General features: G+C 43.2%; 1 protein-coding gene across 3 annotated transcripts in view; it reads right to left on the reverse strand.

The window, feature by feature from the left end:
• Positions 1 to 21,142, reverse strand: part of aatka (apoptosis-associated tyrosine kinase a) — a 39,626-nt gene that overhangs the window by 14,216 nt on the left and 4,268 nt on the right. For all 3 annotated transcript variants that reach the window (XM_037793392.1, XM_037793394.1, XM_037793393.1), the window contains exons 3-4: positions 6,594 to 6,727; positions 547 to 688 (exon numbers count right to left, since the gene is read on the reverse strand). In XM_037793392.1, coding sequence (XP_037649320.1) covers positions 547 to 688; positions 6,594 to 6,727 — 276 coding nt within the window. The remainder of the gene's footprint in view (positions 1 to 546; positions 689 to 6,593; positions 6,728 to 21,142) is intronic.

Genomic DNA, 21,142 nt, shown 5'->3' on the forward strand with positions numbered 1-21,142 from the left:
ATGTAAAGCAGCATGTATTTAACGAACACACACAGAAACCCGTTTATAATGTACACTAGGTGGTCAGATTCCCTCCTCTCCAGTGGGCTGCAGTTTTCACATAGAGCATGTAGGTTGATTTCTAAATGCATTACACAATGGACAGATGTATGTCCCTTGTTGAGAGAGAGGGCATGAAGAAGAGATATATAATACAAGATAACAAAATGAAGTAGGCCATGTCTGCTTCAACTAAGGTAGATAAAATGTTTTATCTCATCCAAATCTATTGAGCCAGTAAGATGTTACATAATTCACGTGTGCTATGCTCCAGAGATGTAACAACCTTTTTTTAATAGTCTGTTAGTGTGGCAGACATGCACTCTTTCTAAAGAGCTGGAAATGAATAAGGACTACAGAGATATGCAATACAGAAAAGAGAGAAGATGAGAGAAAAGAAGAAAGGAAAAACACCAGGAAGCAAAAACTAAAATTAAAAAACAGGTCATTAAAAGTCCAAGCAGAAATAACTTTGAGGTGTTTTGACGGTGTTGTGTAGTTTCTTACTGGATCTGCCGGGCTGTTTGGACACCGGCAGGGAGACCTCAGTGAGGGGAAGGATGTAGACCTCGGGGCCATTCTGGGAGGAAGGCGAGGCCAGGGCGGAGAGATCTGCCTGGTACTCCTCTCCCTCAGTGTTTTCAAACTCCTGGTGCAAAGACACACGCTTGGATTAGTCACCCACTCGCAGCCATCCTACCACTGAGATAGTGGGAGACAATGGTTCAACTGTGAGGGCATTCAAATGCACTGAGGCACGCCCACCGAGCTATATGCATAAGTCATGTACGTTGCGGGGCGTATTGTGTGGGTCACGACAAAGACGCTGCAGGGGGAACACACTAATGTGTGTGTTCAAACTGTATACACAAAGCCTGTCTTTCTTTCCTTCTGGCTTTTCTTTCTTGCTCATATACACTCACATATACAAACCAAGGTTCCCATCACGAAACAATCTAGTCAAACAACTGCAAAACAAAATGATTTCACATACATCTCGTTTTTGTGTTTGTTTTTACAGAGTAAACAGTACATTTTAGCATTTATTTATGAGGACTTCTTATTCTCAAAGAATGTTTTAGTTTTGGAAACATCACCACTTGCATCATGTCTAAAACATTTGAGAGGAAACACTAGTGTGGCATTCCGATTATTTGGAGCTTCACGATTTAAACCGTGCGGATACATCTGCCAGTGCAGGACATTGCATTAGTGCTTTACATCCTAAGGTTTCAAGGTTTATACGGACTGAAAAATGATGGCTTATTACACAATAATGTTGCAAAAATACACAAAATACCTGTTCTGTACTGTAATCAATAATAATCACTAGACCAGAACTTTCTGTTGAATGTTTCCCCGTTATACCACCATGTAACTGCAACTACATCCTCTACTGTGCACAAAAAAAAAGAGAACCAGAACTAACATATACAGTAAATACTGTTTATATTTGTTTAACCTTTATTTATATATTAACAATAGAAAAGGTTAAAGGTGCTAAATGCGAGATAGTGACCCTCTCTCTTTCCATCCCTGTAGCCTACACCATATATCCCACATCATCTGCTCTGTCTGTTTCATCCCTACTACTCTTCTTTCTGCCCCTATCCATCGTTGCTCTCCAGTCTACTGCAGTGTCCTTGCTCTCTAATGTAGTGTGTCCCTGATATAGAAACCCCCATACAGCATGTATGAAAAGTGCGGACATACCGCATAGCAGTAAGGAGACATTTTTGATACTTTGCACATACATGCCAGACAAATCTTGCATTGTCCTTTACGTCGTCTCTCCTGACCTGTCTTTACTCAGCCAAGTAGCTTTTATTTAGTGCTTTTAACACCTTCAACCTTCCTGCTGTAAATGCTAAGAAAAACCAGCTGAGCAGTAGAAGAGACGCAGCCAAAAGAAACAGTATATTAACAGTAAACTAGACAAACTGCATAATCTGCAGCATGAGGCAGATCATAAGGCAGAGAGTATTGTCAGAGTGGGTCAAGATTTCTAAGAGTAAACAACTCCGTGAGTCCTATGTGTTCAATTATGATTGTGTTATTGTTACATATTCATACTTGTTATGCTCTTTTAATTCTTCTGTTTGGAAAAAGTGCACATTTTTGTTCAGCACTAGCCCCAGTGTAAACCTAAAGAACCTAACTTATCCCAGTCACTCTGGGCTGTGAGTGAGGCTTGAATTGTGTTAATTGAGATCCCAGTATTTTCTGGAAATTCTCTTCAAAATCTGCTCTTTTCCTGGAAGGAATCCAGTAGGAACCCCACATTATTAGCATACTCTATGTATCGTCAATGCTGAACAACACACTGTCATTGTGACGGATTTTACTTTGCTCCTTCAGCTCAGCCTCCAGCAGCGGCCAGCCAGCCGTGGACAGACCCAGATCCGGTTTCGCTGACGCCTTCGGCCTGCAATCGGACCTCTGACGGGAGGCGGAGAGCTCCAGCAGCTGCTGCTCCTCCTCCGGCCAGGAGCAGAGCTTCGCCTCGCTGCTCCGCCGGTCCCCGCTGGGAGCCGACACCACCCTGCTCAAGGCCCAGGCCGTATTGCTGGGCCCTCTGGATGGGAAGGGAAGCATGGGAGAACCAGGACAAGGACTGCGCGGGGCAGACTGTCAGACCCTGCTGCACTAAAAGGAGAGGTTCTCCAAAGGGAATCTGGTGCTCAGAAACACTTTTGTCCACGGGGACCACCAAAATCGTCACAAAATGAAAGGTCCTCGTAGTATCCGTGACTACATACAATGTGTCCGTGAAGATTGTGACACCAATGTGACTTATTTAATAATGTCACCTTTGAACAGACATAGCATATCTAAGTATAACAGGAAAGGGGAAAGTTGAACGAGGTTCTGGCGGGTTCCAAGCTTGCTCAACTGGAGAACAGAGCGCAAAAGGGCGGGACTTAGAGAGGGTCAATTATAACCTCAGTAGGTCAGCACTAAAGAAGGTCATACACATGAATTAGTCATTGAGGCAAGCTTATGCTGCACTTATGATGATGTCCTCGTCTGTATAATTGTTTAGGTCATAGCAGACATTGAAAGTCTCTTGAATTTCATTTAATAAATCAGTCAAAGCCCCTCTTGATGCTGTTCTAACCACGTCCTACCACACGAAGCAACATCCCACAGCGATTCAAGGCCATCTTGTCATCATAGACTGTGGCTATGTTGGGAAACTGGGCTGGCAATGGTGCTCTGTTCACAAGCACTGAGCCATCCATCCATCCGCTGGTTAATGAACTGGTACAAGCCTATCTCCCACTTGCAGCAACCACAGAGGTAAAGAAAGGAGAAAAAGATGAGGAGAGAAACAGGAGGAAATGAGAAAGGAGGAGAGGAGGAGAGGAGGAGAGTGGGTTGCAGGATGGACTAATATGAAATATTTGAATGGCTCATTGTGTGTGTGTGTGTGTGTTTACAGGTGTCCTAAAACACCACTGTGTGTGTGTCTATATACATAGGAATGTGTGTTTTCTCATTCAAGAGAACCATCTGCCACTCTCCTCAGAGCGAAGTGTGAAAGCGGAGCACCTGGCTGTGAGTCAGCGTTGCATAGCTCCCCAGAGAGCCTTCAGTTTAGAAAGCACTTAATACCCAGCCTCACACTACGCGCTCCAGTAAGAGCACCGTGATGGAGAGAGGAATAATGGAGCTTTTTGGACGGGCGCAACGGTGCAATTTTTGCAGGTCCCACACGAATGCACACCTTACAAGTGAGCTCTTGAGTGACGGGCCGGTGCCAAAGAGAAGGGAAGAAGAGGGGGGAACCATTCTGTGAGGTTTGCTGCCAAACTAAGAGAGAAAGCAGATGATTTGATAGTTTGTCTTATGTGGAATTACAGTGAACTATGATAAAGACAACAAGCATCATTTTGTATTCACTAAAGTAACTATTTGTTTTGTACAATTTTAGCATAACCCGAATAAATTAAGAATATTTTAAATTCAAATTGCTAGCTTGTCAAGAAGGAGGTTAAATAACGCTCCAAAATTATGCTTAATTTTGGCGAGGAAAAACTGGCATGGCCATTTTTAAAGGGTTCCCTTGACCTCTGACCTCAAGATATGTGAATAAAAATGTGTTCTAAGGGTACCCACGAGTCTCCCCTTTACAGACATGCCCACTTTATGATAATCACATGCAGTTTTATGCAAGTCGTAGTCAAGTCTGTGAGGGTTTCTGGACAATATTTGTCATTGTTTTGTGTTGCTAATTGATTTCCAGTAATAAATATATACATACAGTTGCATTAAGCAAGCATATTTTCCCACTCCTCTTTTACTCTCCATCGTGTACAGATAAAAAATGTGCGATTAATCTGCGCTTAATCACAATGGACAATCATACGAGGACTAAAACAACATAGTCAGGGCGGCATAGTGGTTTGTAACTGTCACTCTGCGCCGCTGAAGTGTCCATGAGAAAGATATTGATTGTTTTCCAGCTCGAGGGCAGCTGTACTGTAGCTACTCTTTCACCCTGAACTCGCTGATGACACGGTGCTATAAGACAATACCTCTGCAGGAATCAATACATATTTAAATCCACCAGGCTCAAGGTGGGGCCGTGGTTTACAGTATCATAACAAAATAAGTCAACTATTGCTGTTTTAGCAGCTAGAGCCATCCTTCTGTCATCAGCCGACACAGACCCAGACTCCTGCCGTTCCTGCAGGTTATTAAAATACACGTTCACGTAATGAGGCGATCTGGCGTGGGACAGACACACACACACACACACATAAGAAAAGTTCAGAAGTTGTTAATGGGCCTCCTCTATGCCGGGCTCATTAGTGACACTATTATCCCTGCAGCAGTGTCTACCTCCCACAGGCTGCTCCCACTGCTCAGTGTGAATGCCGAAGCACAGACCTGACTCTCACCACATACATGAACAAGAAAACAAGCTGCTCTTCTCTCATTCTCTCCTCCTGTCCTTTTATTCCCTCCATTCCTAGCCCCATAATTCATACGAGGAATTATTCAAATTGCAAAATGATTCTGCATAAGTGATCTTAACAGACGGCTGTTCAGTCGGGGCTGTAATTTATCCATTCTCCAGCTAAAAGAGCTACAGACATTAAAAAGGCCCGACCAAAATGAAAAATATGTTTTGATGCTAATGCCATAATATGAGCAGCGAGTTAATGAGGGAGCTAGTAACGAAAAGGAGCAGCCAGTACGGTCTCTGGGGTTTCTCCTCCCTCTCCCTCTCCGTATGCCCCCCGCTTGTGTCAGTCTCTGTTAGCCCTCAGCCGCTCAGTGCAGCGCTGATGTTTGACACAGCATGGCTGAGTCATGCTGGCAGCTGAAGGCAACATAGAGACAATGTGTGGCAGCCTGGGACCAAGGGTACGAGGCATTAGTCCTTCAGCATTTACAGTAAATGTAAGTTAGGGGTCTTTATCAATACGATCATGATACTGAAGTCTCCTGAGAATCAGTTCTAATGTAAATATTAACACAGTACCAAAGTGTTTCCTCTAGTCAACCGCAATGGTTTGTTTATTAAGCGATTACTAGATTGACAGAACATTAATTGGCAACTGTTTTGATAATCAAATAATAAATTTAGGTCATTTTTTAAGCACAAATGCCAAACATTTTCTGGTTCCAGCTTCTCAAATTTGAGGATTTGAAGCTTTTCTCTGTCATACAGGAAAGTAACCTGATTATTTGGGGATTTTGGACTGTTGATAGCACGAAACAACATATTTAAAAAGGCATCACCACCACTTTTTCACCATTATATAGACAAAACGATTGAGAAAATAATCGGCAGATAATGGAAATAATTGTTAGTTGCAGCCCTTACATTTAATTATGACTTTTTTCAGGAAATTTAAAAAAAATCTTTTAATGTACCAAGTGATGGACAGGAATGCTCCCTTTCAATTCTTTTTCTTTTTAAGTTGGCACTCAAACTTGACACATTTATTTTAGAGCTTAAAAAAATGAATTGATAAGTAGATTGAAAGGAAAACAGTGGGCAACAAATTATTCATTTAAGTAATTAAATCAATCAAATTTGCTCTTTCCATTTACGGATTTAAGTTCCTCTGTTTATCCTTTTTAAATGGAATACTTTTGAGTTTTCAATTGTTGGTTGGGCATTGCAAAACATTTTTACACTTTTTTTTGGTTGACATTTCATAGACTAAGTGATTAACTGAAGAATAAAATCAACAAATTACTCAACAATAAAAGAATAATCTTTAGCTGCAGCCCTGCTTTATTTCAACCTCAATTCAGCCTTTACTTAGTGGCACACTAAAAAGAGGTTGAATGACACTTTATTAAAATATATTCAAGGCTTTTAGATGTTTTTTTTTTTCATGTCTGTACAGTGTGTGTTAGAACTAGAAACACATATTTGATACTTTACAAGTATTAGTTCCTTTTCTGTTATTTTCACATGTAAATCACGGATTCCCATCCACCGTGCACACACACACACACACACACACACACACACACACACACACAGTTGTGCTCTCCTCACCACGTCCAGCGGGGGGCAGCAGTGAGCTCACCTTGAAGCCGATGTCGCCCTTCTTGCAGCAGAGGCAGGCCAGCATGAGGAAGACGAAGGTGAAGAGGCCGGAGAAGGAGACAGCGACCACCGCCAGAGATGAAGGCCACGACAGCTCGCTCAGCGGAGCCCCATCTGCAACATGGGAAAGGATGACGCCAGTGTTAAAAAGGTGGAGCCGCACACAGATCAAATGGCAAACTGCAATCATACAGGAAATTAAAACTAAATGGAAACAAAGATGATTTGTACACACACAGATGATTTGTGACCGTTTAATTGGCAGCTTGAAGAAAGGAGCATGAGACTCATAATTAGCATTCTCTTCTGCTTCCTATTCATCGCTAGAATCTGTAACTCTGAATAGGGAATCAGGTTCCTGTGGCTTAATTACAGCAGTTACTATGCACTCTGAGTCATCGAGGCAAAGAGTTTCACACCACCCACAAACACAATGACTCCCTCTGGATAATAATTTAATAAAGCAGCGCCAGAGTAGGTGTAGTGGCTCGTTCTGTCTCAATGTAAACAACCGATGAATGAAAATGCTTACCGCAAATCTATAATCTGCTTCTCATTTTCTGAAACGCTCTGCAAAAATCGCCCTCAAAACACAACCCATAATTTAGTTAATTGGAATAACTGCTTTCCAGAACAATGCACACAATGCTATTAAATCACAGCACACAATGTGACGTAGTTCTGTTTTGAGTGCAAAGCATTTCGAAAAAGGTCTAATTCAACCGCAGTCTGTCAAAGAAATGTTTTCTGTGAGCAATAAACAGAGAGCACACACACATGCTCATTGGTGATTGTGCGTACTTATTTCGGGGCTTTGTGCGAGTTTTTTCACCATCTGTCACTGTTTTTCTTGCGTGCATATGTGCAGCACACATGTGTCAGTTTGTCTTTTAGCCTCCAGTAGCTGAGGACATCCATATAATCTGATTTACAGTTTTAAACCTCCTGCCGGGACAGATGAAAGAGAGAAAGAGATTGAAACCTTCACTGAACACATTCATTCTTCACTCCATACCAACATGCCTTTTCATTAACATCCACATCAGGGCCCACTGCATTCATCTTTAAACAAACATTTGTACACCTGTAGCATCCAAACAACAAATGGTTGCGGGACTCAACCTCAATCAATGAAGTATTGGACACTCAAAGGTTATTGCACTACATCACCTAACCACTGCCTGCATTAGCCGTCTACTGGGAGCGATGAGGAGAGCATCAATATAGCCTCCATCTCATAGCACAGCTGGAGAAAATATAACGTGCACATATATTTGACCTTCATATTTAATGCTTTAAAATGAGCTCATGGAGCATTGATTTTCTCATTTGTCTGTATGTATTATTTAGTGTCCCATTCTGTTCAGTAATAGTCCATTCACACTTTTTAACTGGTCACTATTATGCTACTTTAAAGATCGCCCTAATGTCATTTTCATTAGCAGAGGGATCACCTCTCGATGGAGCTGCTTTATGGAATATTTTAATTTAAGGCCTATTACAGCAATTGAGTATTGGGCTTCCACGTAGTTGAGCAATTTGTGAAAGACATAAAGAGAACAATCCTTGACTTTTAGTCCCTAGTATTGTTCAAGCTCCAAAAAATGCTGGAAATGGCCTACAACTCCCACAACACACCTCAATAGCATCTTTCATTAGAATCTCCTGGCCAGGTAAATGCCATAGACTGTATATGAGAAGTGGACGTAGTCGCCAAAAAAACAGGCTGTGTGTAAAAAAATGACTATGACATCATCAGGGTTATTTCCTGAAAACTATAGACAGCTCCCCCCAGAGACACAAAGACGTCACGCAACTGTTTTCAAAGTTTAAGTAAGTAAGCTGATCTTCATGAGTTCAATCAGTGGAGTCGTTATTAAGACGTTAAGGCGTTTCATATGATGGTAAATTTACATACTTTGTGGTTAGTTCCCCAAATTAAGCTCACACACATCTTAAGAAATGTTTTGGTGGTCGGAAATTCCCGGCTAAGAGCTTTCCCTTTTTATAGACAGCAAATCCATTACTTCTTATTTTCCCAAGTTGTTTAAATAAAACTTATTTATGCATCTCTGGTCCGAGTTCTCATTAACGGTTTCTCTCACAACATGTATTCTTGTAAAAAAAACAGAAAGTGAATATTCTGAACTCCTCTGTCATCGTAAGCACTATACCCACAAGTAAACTTAACTCGCCAACCACAGCAATCTGTCAGAACTCCACCATCTGTCAGCAGCACACTGCATTATGCCAACATGTCTACTTCTGAAATGCCCAAGTCCCAGGCCTCCATGTTTACTCCCTTTCTACATCTGCTGTAAATCTATCTATCATAAGCCCCGTTTTCGACCGCAGGAACTTCCCCCTGGAACTAGGGACCTTTTGAGGAACTCAATGCGTTCCGACCGCAGGGACCAGGGTCTAAATTCAGTCCAGAGACATTTTCCGGAGCCTTTTTACAGAGTAAAATGGCCCTGGTCGGGGGTAGTTCTTTCTGAAAGTACAGGAACTTTTCGAGTTGCAGGGATGACCGTCGCTTATGGTAAAACACACGCACAGCGTCGCTGCTTCAACTGTACCACTTCATTCATAAAACAAGAAAGTACTCTAGTATCATTTTAGGACGAGGGGAGAGCATTTCTCTTTGTTTGATAACATTAAAAGTATGGATGTCAAAGTTAACGCTAACGATAATAATGTAAAATCGTCTTAACGCCACTAATTTTCTTCGGGAGGGAGGTTAAATAACGCTCCAAACTTGCGCTAAATTTTGGCGAGGAAAAACTGTCATGGACATTTTCAAAGGGGTCCCTTGACCTCCAGATATGTCAATGAAATTGGGTTCTATGGGTACCCACGAGTCTCCCCTTTACAGACATGCCCACTTTATGATAATCACATGCAGTTTGGGACAAGTCATAGTCAAGTCAGCACACTGACACACTGACAGCTGTTGTTGCCTGTTGGACTTCAGTTTGCCATGTTATTTAACGTTGCGAGCAGCCCTCGTCCCATGTGATGTTGCTTTTTCATACGTCATTGGACTAATTTTCGCAGGCTTTTAGACCGCTACGGAAATGCAGACAACAATGGGCTGAAGGACTCTTTTAGTTCCTTAAAAAATAGTCCCGGGACTGAAATTACCAAGAACTTTTTGCTGGAAACCCGGCTATAGCCTGTTGAAGAAGAGGACTCGAACACTCCAGGATTCCCTTTATTTCTCTATCCTTGTGAGGACAACACAAGCATGGCACTCCTGTGCCCATTGGGTCCACCAGGAATTGTGGCGTGTGATGCTTGTGTGTGCATACTTTTCCAGCTCACTGACTGAGACTCTGCGGTCCTGACCCACTTGGCTGTGGGGAACGCACTGTTCCAGACCCAACAGCTCCTGTGGCCCAAACAGTACCGCTCCGACCAAAGCTCGACCATGAGGTCACGGCCATAAACCCTACACGCACACACACAATGAAAACAGACAGGCACAATGCATCTAGGTTCCTACTTGAAGCCTGGTTTAAGAACTACAGCATGTGTGTGTGTTTTTGGGCACTGACCCGCCAACACATCACCATGGTAACCACCTTGCTGGCCAACACATATTAGTTGATTGGCGTTTACGGTGCGGTAAACCTCATGCCCCCTCTATATTTCCCCACTTTTGGAAGAAACACGTTTTTGCTGGTGCCTCGTACACCGGAGCACCCTCCCGTCTATATTATGCTGTAACAGCTTGTGTGTCTGTAATGTCAAAGTGACTGTGAAGTGGAAAAGATGGAGAAGCTAACCCAAGCAGCGCCCTTTCTGGATCCACCAAACATACCACAACACAAAGCCTGCGTGGGCGGTGACAGCACACATTGTGTAGAGGCTGATAGGGGAAACAGGGATGAATATTCACATCCAAGAATCAATACAACTATTACAAACACGCATTTTTTCCTCTCTGCCATTACGCAGATAAATTAGCCTAATTTCCAATGGAGATTCAGCACTTTATAACGATGTTATTTAGCCATTCAATGGAAACTTGTGAGCATTTTTTAACCAATGTGTTGCACATCGGTTATGGATGGATGGGTGGATGGATGTGAGGAAGGTGGACAGAGTAGAGAGGAAGCACACTGTGCAGATGGTGCCAGGGACAGTGATGACACATGCTGAATCAGAGGGAGTGGTGATTCAGGGCTCACTGAAGGACACAACATAAAACACACATCCACATGTTGCAATTTCTATTAAGTTGGCTGTCATGACGTGCAAGCCCCAGGGCTGATCAATGGTTCTGTTTCCGCCTTTTTTTATTGTTATGCCCTTACTACACACCATCTTTCTATACCTATTTCAGCAAAGATCATCTCCCACAAAAATACATCTCTTCATATTAAGTTTTAAAAGCAACAATATGCAACTTTTCACCTTGAAGTAGAAAGTGTACGATCTTGCCCACTTCGTCCCACCACAAAACCTCATTCATCTTGATAAGCTGTCTACCTTGAAAAGCTATCGAGTCCGAGGCCGAGGTAACTGGTAACTGTCAAGCCTCCACTGATGAAGCAGATGGTGAACACAGGCGCTAAACAGTGGACCGAACTTTTACTCTTTCGCAGATAATGAAGGCATCATGGAAATTGGCAAACCACCACTACTGTTTCCTGTAGAGTCGTAACAGACGGCCATTTGTCCTTCTACATTCGGAGCTGTGTTTGCATTCATAAGATCCACATGTACACTGGACTCTGACAAGAGTATACCTCTCTGCCTCTTCTATTTGAGATTCTACTAGCCTGCTGGTATCAAGCTGAAATATCTCTAAGCGGGCGTTTGGATCGAAAAAACAGCCAGCAAGTATTTACAAGTGCATGATTGGCTGAGTGTGGACTCCAGGGCAGACAGAGCTTGGGGGAATCCCCCTAAAATATTTGGAGAAAGTTGCAGAGACAAACGACGTTTGTGCTTCTTGCTCATCCTTTCACCACCATGACCAAAACAAATGGTTTGAAAATGGATGAAGAGATGGAGGATCAAAAATACTCATCATCCTGCAATTGTTGGTGTACCTACAGTTTTGGTAGCTTGATTTTTTTGTATGTAGTTTTAACTACAACAGACCTTACTTCGTCATTCACCACCAGAAAGTCTAATATGGTCATCCAGAGGAAAATCAGTGGCACTATTTTCATAAGTGCGACATTTGAGGAATTCATCTCCCACTCTCTCTAAAGAACTGTGAGAGCGACGACCCGGTAACCTCCATAAATATTTGAGGAGCACACATTACTTCAGCAGCTGCACGGCGAAATGAAAATAAAGCACTTAAAGCCGGGCTCATACCCGCTTTATTAAAAAGCTGTCTTCAGGACTGAAGGAAGATGAGCCATGTCCTGACAAACGGGAGGGGAGAGCGATGGAGGCCCCTCCGCAAATTCAGGCCGACGATGAGGAAGAGGCAGTGGGATGAAGGGAGGGAGGAAAAGATGTGTGGGTGTAAAGAGGATGAATGAGGGGGCCATTGCTGTTGCTTTGCATTTCTCAAAAGTGAGACTTATCAATATTAAGCGTGACTTTGCACTCCTGCTCCGAATCGGTTTCACTCAACTAATCTGTGACTCCTTCAGCTTGGATTAATGAAGCCTTGCTCGTGCTGTCAGATTATGGCCATGCAGTCATCTGTGGCAGGAAAGAATTAGCGGCGTCCTTCACAGTCACAGAGCAAGAGCTGATAATGCATGTTTCTCAACATGCAACTAAATAACAGCCATAAAATGCAATAGCGCCTGCTGCTGAAATACCAGACACACTGACAGAGAGTAATAAACAGAGCGAGAGAAATTTATGCGGGGGCTCAAGGAGGATGCAGGAAACCTAAGGAATGCTCAAATTCAATGGTGTATGTGTGTTCATGCATGTTATGTACAAGATGACAATGTAGTGCGTTAAGCACAGCCACTGAGCTTTTCATGGTACATCATAAATAAAGCATGCACTAGCGAGGTAGGGCTTTCTGTTGCTGTGCAGCTGTAGATGAAGCAAGTGAATGTCACGTCTACAGCTGCTGGGATATTTACTACCCGGTTTACACGATAGAGTTCATCGTGCATTCAACAAATCTGTTCCAAATGGACATGTGTAGGAGAGGTAGAGAGGACAAACAAGTGCAGGGAAGGCTGCAGAGAGAAAATAGGGATTTTATTCAAGGCAGTGTGGCCTCCCACACTTGCATCGCGGCCAGGGCCGAGCCATGTGTTTGTATTCAGATATGAACCCACACAGAAAGCCCAGTCAAGGTGTTGCACTGGGCTGCATGGGATAACTTTGGAGTTTCCGTGGTAACTCAAGAGCAGTGGGCTGTTGTTTCTGCTCCTGACAGCAGCGACCCCAAGTCCACGAAGAGGAGCTCGAACACACCACAGATAATGTTGTATGCTTTGACACAAACCTGCAAAACAGAAGTGTCTCTCCCTGTGAGTTCTCATCTTTACTTCACTTTCTCTCTTTCTTGCCGGTGTGGTTGCTATGCATGCACAAATGCACACACACACACACACACAGCTTCTTGTTTTTGACCAAGAGACCAAGTAATGACAGTGCTGCAGGGCGGGCAGTGTGCCAAACTACACACCACTGCAATCAAATCGTCTTGAGAAAGAGTGAGGGGGAGACAAAGAGGAGAGGGTGAGATACAGTTTCGGCTGCAGTTGGTATTCATAGACCGGACACAAATAGGGACATATATTATGAAGCTATTGTGTTATGTAAAAGTCTCCATTTGATGTGTGGTCAGTGGCCACAGACTGAGCTTTGTGTCTGTTAGGAAGGCTACGTTGACATGAAATATGTCCTCAAGGTACTAATGACTAAACTGCATGGAATATACAGCAAAAAGACTGTGGGAAGTTTTAGGGCGCTTTCACAAACCAACATTTAGTCAGTTTTAATCGAACTCTGGAGTGGTTCGTTTGGGCAGTTGTGAACGCAGTAGTCGTACTCTAATTAGCCCCTAATTAGAAATAGCCTATGTGAAATGACCATGAAAACTGTGTGGCCACCACGGAAACAGTTAGATTTAGGCAATATAACTACTACCTTAGGTTTAGGAAAGAGAAGATCATGGTTTGGGTTAAAATAAGTAATGTTACTTTTACAAATTGCTTGCAAACTACCTCCCTGTTTGTACAGCGGAGTACGACAGAACCTCTGAAGGTCTCAAAGAGTCCAGAGATGCAATTAAAACCTAATAGAAATAACATGTGACATTATTGACATTTGACTGGCTGATAACACTTTTTGTGGGGGTCAATAGGCAGCCAGATTAGTTTAATTGTTATGATTATTTAAACTTCATTGAAATGGTAAAACAAGAAGTATTAAACAAGTATTTACACTGAAGACAGTAGGCTTTGCGAAAAACTAGGGTCCTACACATGCGGTCCTAGGACTGCGGTCCTGAAACTGCAGCTTCCTCTATTGCAGGAACATGCTTCTCATTTGTTGAGATGAACACAGGTAAACGACAGGTAAACATGAGTGGGAGAGGACTGACCTGGACTTCTGCAGAAGTCCGGTGTTTGCTTGACATCTGGGCCAAAAAGAACATCCAGAAAAAGCTGAATAAAGTCCACAAAAATAGTGGCGTTTATAAAGTCATTTGAGATAAACTGGAGGAGAAGGGACTCGTGCGCACAGTGGATCGGTGCCGAGTCAAAGTGAACAAAATTTGACAGCAATATATCGAAGTCAGTGATTGTGAAAACTCTGTGGATGCTAGTGTCACCATCTGCAAAAGGAGGCTAGCTGCCGCCATCATTCAGCCACTTAACTGCCTTCCACTTCCCCTCAGTGCTTCCTAATGGGGAAGCATAGCACACATAAAAGAGAGCAGAAAGAGCCCCAAATCTCTATGAGCATGCGTTTAAATTCAGGACAGTGCTGCAGGGGCAAACAAGCTCCTCCATCTGCCCTGCCTGAGCTGCACCAAGTGGCTTCCAACAAAAACGCATACACTCACAGGATGCTGTGCTTAGGATACAACAGCAGACTAGATAGATAGAGACAGGAGAGAAGTGTGACCTTTAGGTTTAGCTTTACAGGTCAGTCAGGAGACAGCAAGAGCAGAGCCAAAGAATTTACATAATAAACATACACACACATGCAGAAAACTTTCAGAGCTACAATGATATTTGTCTACTACAGAACGACAATGAAAACAATCAGCTTACAGCTGAATACATATTACAGCTTCAGGTAATTGACAGAGAGCTGTCTTCCTGTATATAAGCCAAGCCAAATATCGATTCTCCACTGCTTTTGTGCATGTGTAAATAGAATGCATAAGGACAATCGTTACGGATCAATTGTTGGCTCAAGTGGTTAGCTCATCTTTGGTGTCAAGATGTAATTTGAGCATCTGTTTTTTAAAAGACTTGTTCTATATGTATCAGCGTCTAGGGATGCAGAGCGGCTAGAGTTAGCACTCCTCTTTTTTTCCCCACTGGGAGAGCGAGAGGAGCTGCATTGAAGGAGAAGTGAGCTGTGCTCTGACACAGCCCGGATTCCCAAGAGAGGAAGACGTCCGACAGCAACCCTCTGTTACAGGCTGCATGGAGAGGGGAGAGATCATGAGTTAGGACAGAGGGAGGGAAAGAAAATGCTCTGGGGAAAAGGAGAGCTAAAGCAGAACTGCAGAGCAAGAAGCATCAGACTGCGATGAGAGAGGGCTGAACATGCAGAGGAGGAAGCACTCGGCAATCACACGTGTGCACACACATGTCAGTCTCCAATTGACAACAAAAGGAACAGCGCGATTAATGGCAGGGTACCGTATCCTCCACCCATGTGCATCCTCTCTGCCGTTCTCTAGCCACGCTCTCTGTGAATGACTGCAGATGGAAGAGGGATTCGCTGGCCTGCAGAGAGCCATGATAACTGTCATTAACTGGGAGTGAGAGCCCAGGAGGACCACCATGGATCAGCATTACAGGCCTGTCATGTCCGTCCCCTGACAGCCCAGGCAAGGGCACACTGCTGGAAAGAAAATGGTCTGAGTATCAACTCTGTCTCTGATGGACGGACTTTTTGAGTTGATTTCACCAACTACACGACCAGGGCATTCACTGCATGTAAAGGTGTAATATTTAACATCAATAATTCATTTATTCGAGACATTATTATAATTAATGTACCAGGTCATTACAGAGGAGACTGGCCTCTATTCTGCATTTCGCAGTGTGGGCTGTCTGGTTTCAGATATTGAAGGAAATCTGCTGAATTGGGTGATTATTTTGCAGCACAAAAGGAATCAGAGTGACTGTTCCTTCTGCACAAATGGCACAAAAGCTGCTCGCAGTTTATCACACTGGAAAACACACGGCTGAATGAATGAACGGACTGAAAATATGTTTATCCTCTTGAGTCAAATAGAGGAGGAAACTAGACGGAGGATTTAAGGACTCTCTTTGCAACAGGAAGCAACACAGTTTATAGGAAATGTAAATTCTGCCGAAGACCAGCACTAACAATCCCATGAGATATTAATGTTTCACCTCTGACGTAATAATCCTCATTAATTAATTCAACAATGACAGAGAAATGCAACACATAGCACCTTTAAGGAAACAGATCAACCACTTGAAAAAGACATTCATGTCCTAGTAGAGGTTTTACTTTCATATAAGATGCCTGGCAACACTAGGAAAGAGAAAACTGTAATGAAGGATACATGCATGCATTTCTATATATTTATGTAACAGTGAAAAACTAACCAAAGTTGGTTATGGAAATCATGTGAAGCTCTTAAAAGAGGGCCAAAAGGACTAATGCAGTCAGTTAAATCAGTGGCTATCAACGGTTTTCAACTCAACTGTTTTAACTATTCAGTTGGTATCACAATATTTAATCAATACCAGCATATTAGGATAGTCAGTTACCAAAATCGCATGTTAAAAAGTTGAACTTGTGATATCCCAATGGGCCTAGTGCTTTCCTTGTACTTTGTTGAAATGTTTTATCACTCATTTGGACATGAGTACGCGATTGGTGAACTTTCTCACCATTTGGTTACATGGACAGACAATAAATTATATTTCAGTTAAGCTCGTAACAAACTCCTGATTTAACAACAATTTGTTTGAACTCTACTTCTGCATTAGGGATGTGCGCGATTAGTCGACTAGCTGATAAAGCATTGCTACCCTCGCTAGTCGGCACCAGAAATACTCGTTCGTTAAACGTATTATTTTATTAAAGGGGACCTATGATGCTTTTGTGCTTTGTCCCTTTCCTTTAGTGTGATACAGTTTATTGTTTTCTGTTGGCACACCCTCAAAGCTGGTAAGAGCAGAGTTGAAGCGGAGTCCTAAAAGTTAGGTTTGATCGACCAATCACAACAGTGGGCCAGCTGACCAATCAGAGAGGTGCTGCAGCACAGCTGGTATGAGAAAAATACAGCGTTTTTTGAATATTAAAGCATGTAAACATGCTCTAGTAGAAACCCAAAATATAAGTATGAACCTGAAATTGAGCATAATAGGTCCTCTTTAATGTACACATTAAAATGACATATTGACATATGCTATATCAGCTGTTGCTGTGGAGAGCTACTGCTCTTCCTCCAGAAGCGACGGCTCGGATCTGAACTCATCAGCTGCTCCTGACTCACTTCCACTCCGCCGCGTTCCCCCGGCCTCCGCCTGCCTCCACCTCCTCTTTACAAAATAGGGTTCAGAATTCGGTCTGGTTATCTTCTGATCGACTGGATTGGCCAGCAGCTAGGGCTGTATCATGTCATTCATTTACATTCAAAGTGTTGATTGAGGTTTTCGAATGAAGCTTTGAATGTCTGGTGCATGCAGGAGAGTAAACAGGCTTTTGACTGCTGTGGAAAAGTCATTTTTGAAAGGCTAAACGCCAACAAATATGGATTGAAGCAGAATATTTCATTGGAAATTATTACATCTATATTTTTTCAGTAAATTTCGACTTTTGAACTGAGGACAGCGACAATTAATTTTACTTTACGTCGACTAGGGCTGAGCATGCGTCGCTCGCTGTGTGTGTTTGAGAGAGATGGAGGTGGGGGGAAGAGAAGGCGGCAGGTAATAAAACTTGCACACTAAGATACTAATGGTAGCCTATAAGCGTTGCCAAACCATCACTCCTCTTAGACTACGGTCCCCGCTGGCGTTTCATCAAATATTACACCGCACACCGGGTTCGTGAGACGTATTCCTAACAGAGCAACCAGAGCGGACTCTGGGGACAAATTGCTTCCGGTGGTGTTTAAAATATGATTTGGTTACTGAAATATTAGGATTTCAAATGGCCCATAAGCACTAACCTTATAGATTAAAGTGATCTATTTTGACTTTTTTCTGAGCGTTTTCTTACTTTTAGTAGTCGACTAATCTAAGTTTAAACTTCTGTTTAAACGTCAAATTAGTCGTTAGGAACATCCCTAACCTGTATAGTATAATCTATGACTAAAGCATACAGACCTGACAGAATAGAGCTCTGCACACACACACAGGAAGGAGTGATTGGGCCCCTGCATGTGTTTAGGCCTGATAAAATGAGATGCATGTGCAAACCATATGCAGACATAGAAATATGCACTAATGGAATGACATTTCAGCCCCGAGTCTCATGATGCAGACAAAGGAAGCGTGTGTGTACGTTTTGTGTGGGGATGTGTTTGTGCCTGAAAAACAAACATACCTGAGCAAAACAAGTTAGTGTGAGTTATGCTGGCTACCATGTATTCATTATTCCTCCCATATCCTTCTGGATTCCTGCTGCTATTGTTAAGCACATATACTCCCACTCTGACACGCATGCAGTGAATTCACACAGTCACGCTTTTCACCCAAATGTCTTCCACCTGTCCAACCAATTTGAAGCGGCCCCTTTTGAACACGTGAAAAACACATCATGCATCTGCTTTTCCCCCCTGGCTGTCATCATAAAACATCCCTGAAATCAGTCCAACACACCTCGACCTGGCTTCGTAACTAGCAAACTTCTCCACTTCCGTCCACCACTATGTGACGGTGTTGCTAAATGGCTTTATATTCAACAAGACATTATACTTGGTGGTGATTTAAATACTGCATGAAACCTGTTAAGTATGCATTTGCACAGACACACACAAGCCTTAAACGGGTAGGACACCAAGAAAACCCACAACATCACACAGAGAACACATAGAGGAGACCCTGACTGCTGCTTATATCCACTTCATTCTTATTCTAGTTCCCCCAGAGGCTGACTTATGTAACTAAAGTGCTTGGTTACACATGGAGAGATGAATAATCAAACAGTCAGCACTGGCTTGCACTGACCGAGTCAGTGGGAGGAGCTCCGAGAGCAAGTCAAGGCACCATTTTTAACATCTTTCCTCTCTGGTATCAGTACCACCTTGGTTATAGCCTGCAGTGATGTGTCTATGAGTATGCGAGGGAACATGTAAAGTGTGTGTTGTTTTGCATCTACACCGAGATACCGTCCGTAACGTGCACACTAGCTGCCACTGCCACCTCCAGGCACCAGAGGAGACTGCTGAAAGACAGTCTCCCACAGTTGCTGCATTGTCAGCTTGTTGGTGTATCGGCGCTGCCTTCCAGGTCGGTCTGTCTTCTGTTTGCCCTGACAGTAAAGCGATGCATATTAATTCTGTTCGCAGGATGCAGCTAGGTTTTCAAATAGCTACCACACACACATCTGCTCCTTCTCCTGATGGGAGAGCTCTCCGAGGTGCTGAAGCAGTAGTAAGCCAGGTGCAAGGCGCTGCAGTTGTCACTGGTGCAGAATGCCACACATGCACCCAACTTTCCCCCCGGCTGGCCGCACACATACCAAGCCCCCAAACATGTGAGGGCCGATGTGGTCAGGAGATCAAAAAAACAAAATCCTGCCACGGTGTGTCCTGTCCACGCTGATGGCTTATATAATGCCATGCAATGTGACGGCTGACCTGGCCCCATAGTTGTTTTCCTCTGTCTGGGTGTGTTTGCGCATGAGTGACTGTTTGTGCAAGTGTGTGGAGAGGTAGAGCACACTATGTTCTTACATAGCCCCGGGCGAAGGGAGGAAGTGCAGCTGTTGAGGGCGGTTTGAGCAGTGCTACAGTTCAAACGCTGGATTTTGTGTTTGGAAATCTGGGTGTGTTTTATTAATCTACTCCTCAGCCTCAAAGACAACGTATTCAGCAACTACAGCTGATTGAATGCTGTGTGTCCCTCCCCCTTTAAGAGACATTTCTCTGTCCTTATAGCACTGGCCATGAAAATGACTGGTTCCTCCTCACACGCCCCCTTTCATCGCCTAGGCAACATTGATTCTCAGCGCAATTACTAGGAAGGAACAGGACCGCGAGTGAGGTGGCGCTCTAATGAGAAATGTAGATCATTATGACAGGAGAGTGACGATCCAGACGCCTATCCTCCACTCCAGCTACATGTACATGCCCACTCCTAAAGCTAACCAATCCCAGTGCGTGTGGTGATTCCACCCTGACCTGTCACCTGTCACTGAGGCTACTCATTCAGCTACTGTCATCTGATGAAAGAAAATGTGTCCCTGCACATTCCTGGGGGGAAATTCTCAAAAACCTGAGATCTCTTCCAGGAAAAGAAAATACCAAGACAATTAAATTATAAGATGCCCCAGAAGAGCCACAGTTAGCAGACATTTTACCCATAATTCAGCTGGGAACCATGTATCCTGCCTCAAAATTAAATGATTGCACTCCTCCGGTAGGTTCGTATCATATTTCACTGCACAGAACAAGGGATAGCCGGCTCAGCACCCACTACACATTCCACACCGAGAAGTGCTTTTGTCATGGTTTTTCCCAAATACCTAAAACACTAAACCAGTCTGTGTTTCTCTGTGCAGTGTGTTTTAAAGCAGAGCAGAACCAGGTCAGTCATTATTTATGAAGGAATCCTTCAAAGCTGTGAATGCGTGTCAATGTACTACATTCCTATTTCAGTCTAGAGATTTAACTCGTCTCTTGTTGTTTTGCATCCAAAAATGCTCTGGGATGGTAAAAGCATCCTTTCCATGTCCCCTTATCAGTTGTCTTGCTGTGGTGCTTCACATAATAAAACTGTGTTTGTTAACAGTTAAAATGGTCTCTTATGTCTTGCTATAATGTCTTACAATGTTATTGTAAGCACAGACACTTCCCAAATGCACAAGGACAGCATACCTCCTATAAATAACCCATTTGACTTTAAATGGAAGCCTCTTTTAGTGTCGCATTCTGAGGGACAACAGAGAAGAGATGCAAAGACTGAGAGCTGGAGGAGTCACAGGAAGGTAGAGGAGGGGTGGAATAATAGGACAAAGAGGGATCACTGAGTGAGAGTGTGCTGGTTTGGAGAGGACAGATAGAAAGCCCTGAAACTTGAGAGCCACTGGACTCACCGTCATTTGTATGCTCAGCACACTGTGCTCAGTGCAGGGACTCTCTCTCAGTCCTGTTTACACTTGCACACGGTTATTTATTCTGCTCCAATTCAAGCCCTCACA

The sequence above is a fragment of the Sebastes umbrosus genome, chromosome 14 (genome assembly GCF_015220745.1).
Source record: "Sebastes umbrosus isolate fSebUmb1 chromosome 14, fSebUmb1.pri, whole genome shotgun sequence".
Taxonomy (NCBI): domain Eukaryota; kingdom Metazoa; phylum Chordata; class Actinopteri; order Perciformes; family Sebastidae; genus Sebastes; species Sebastes umbrosus.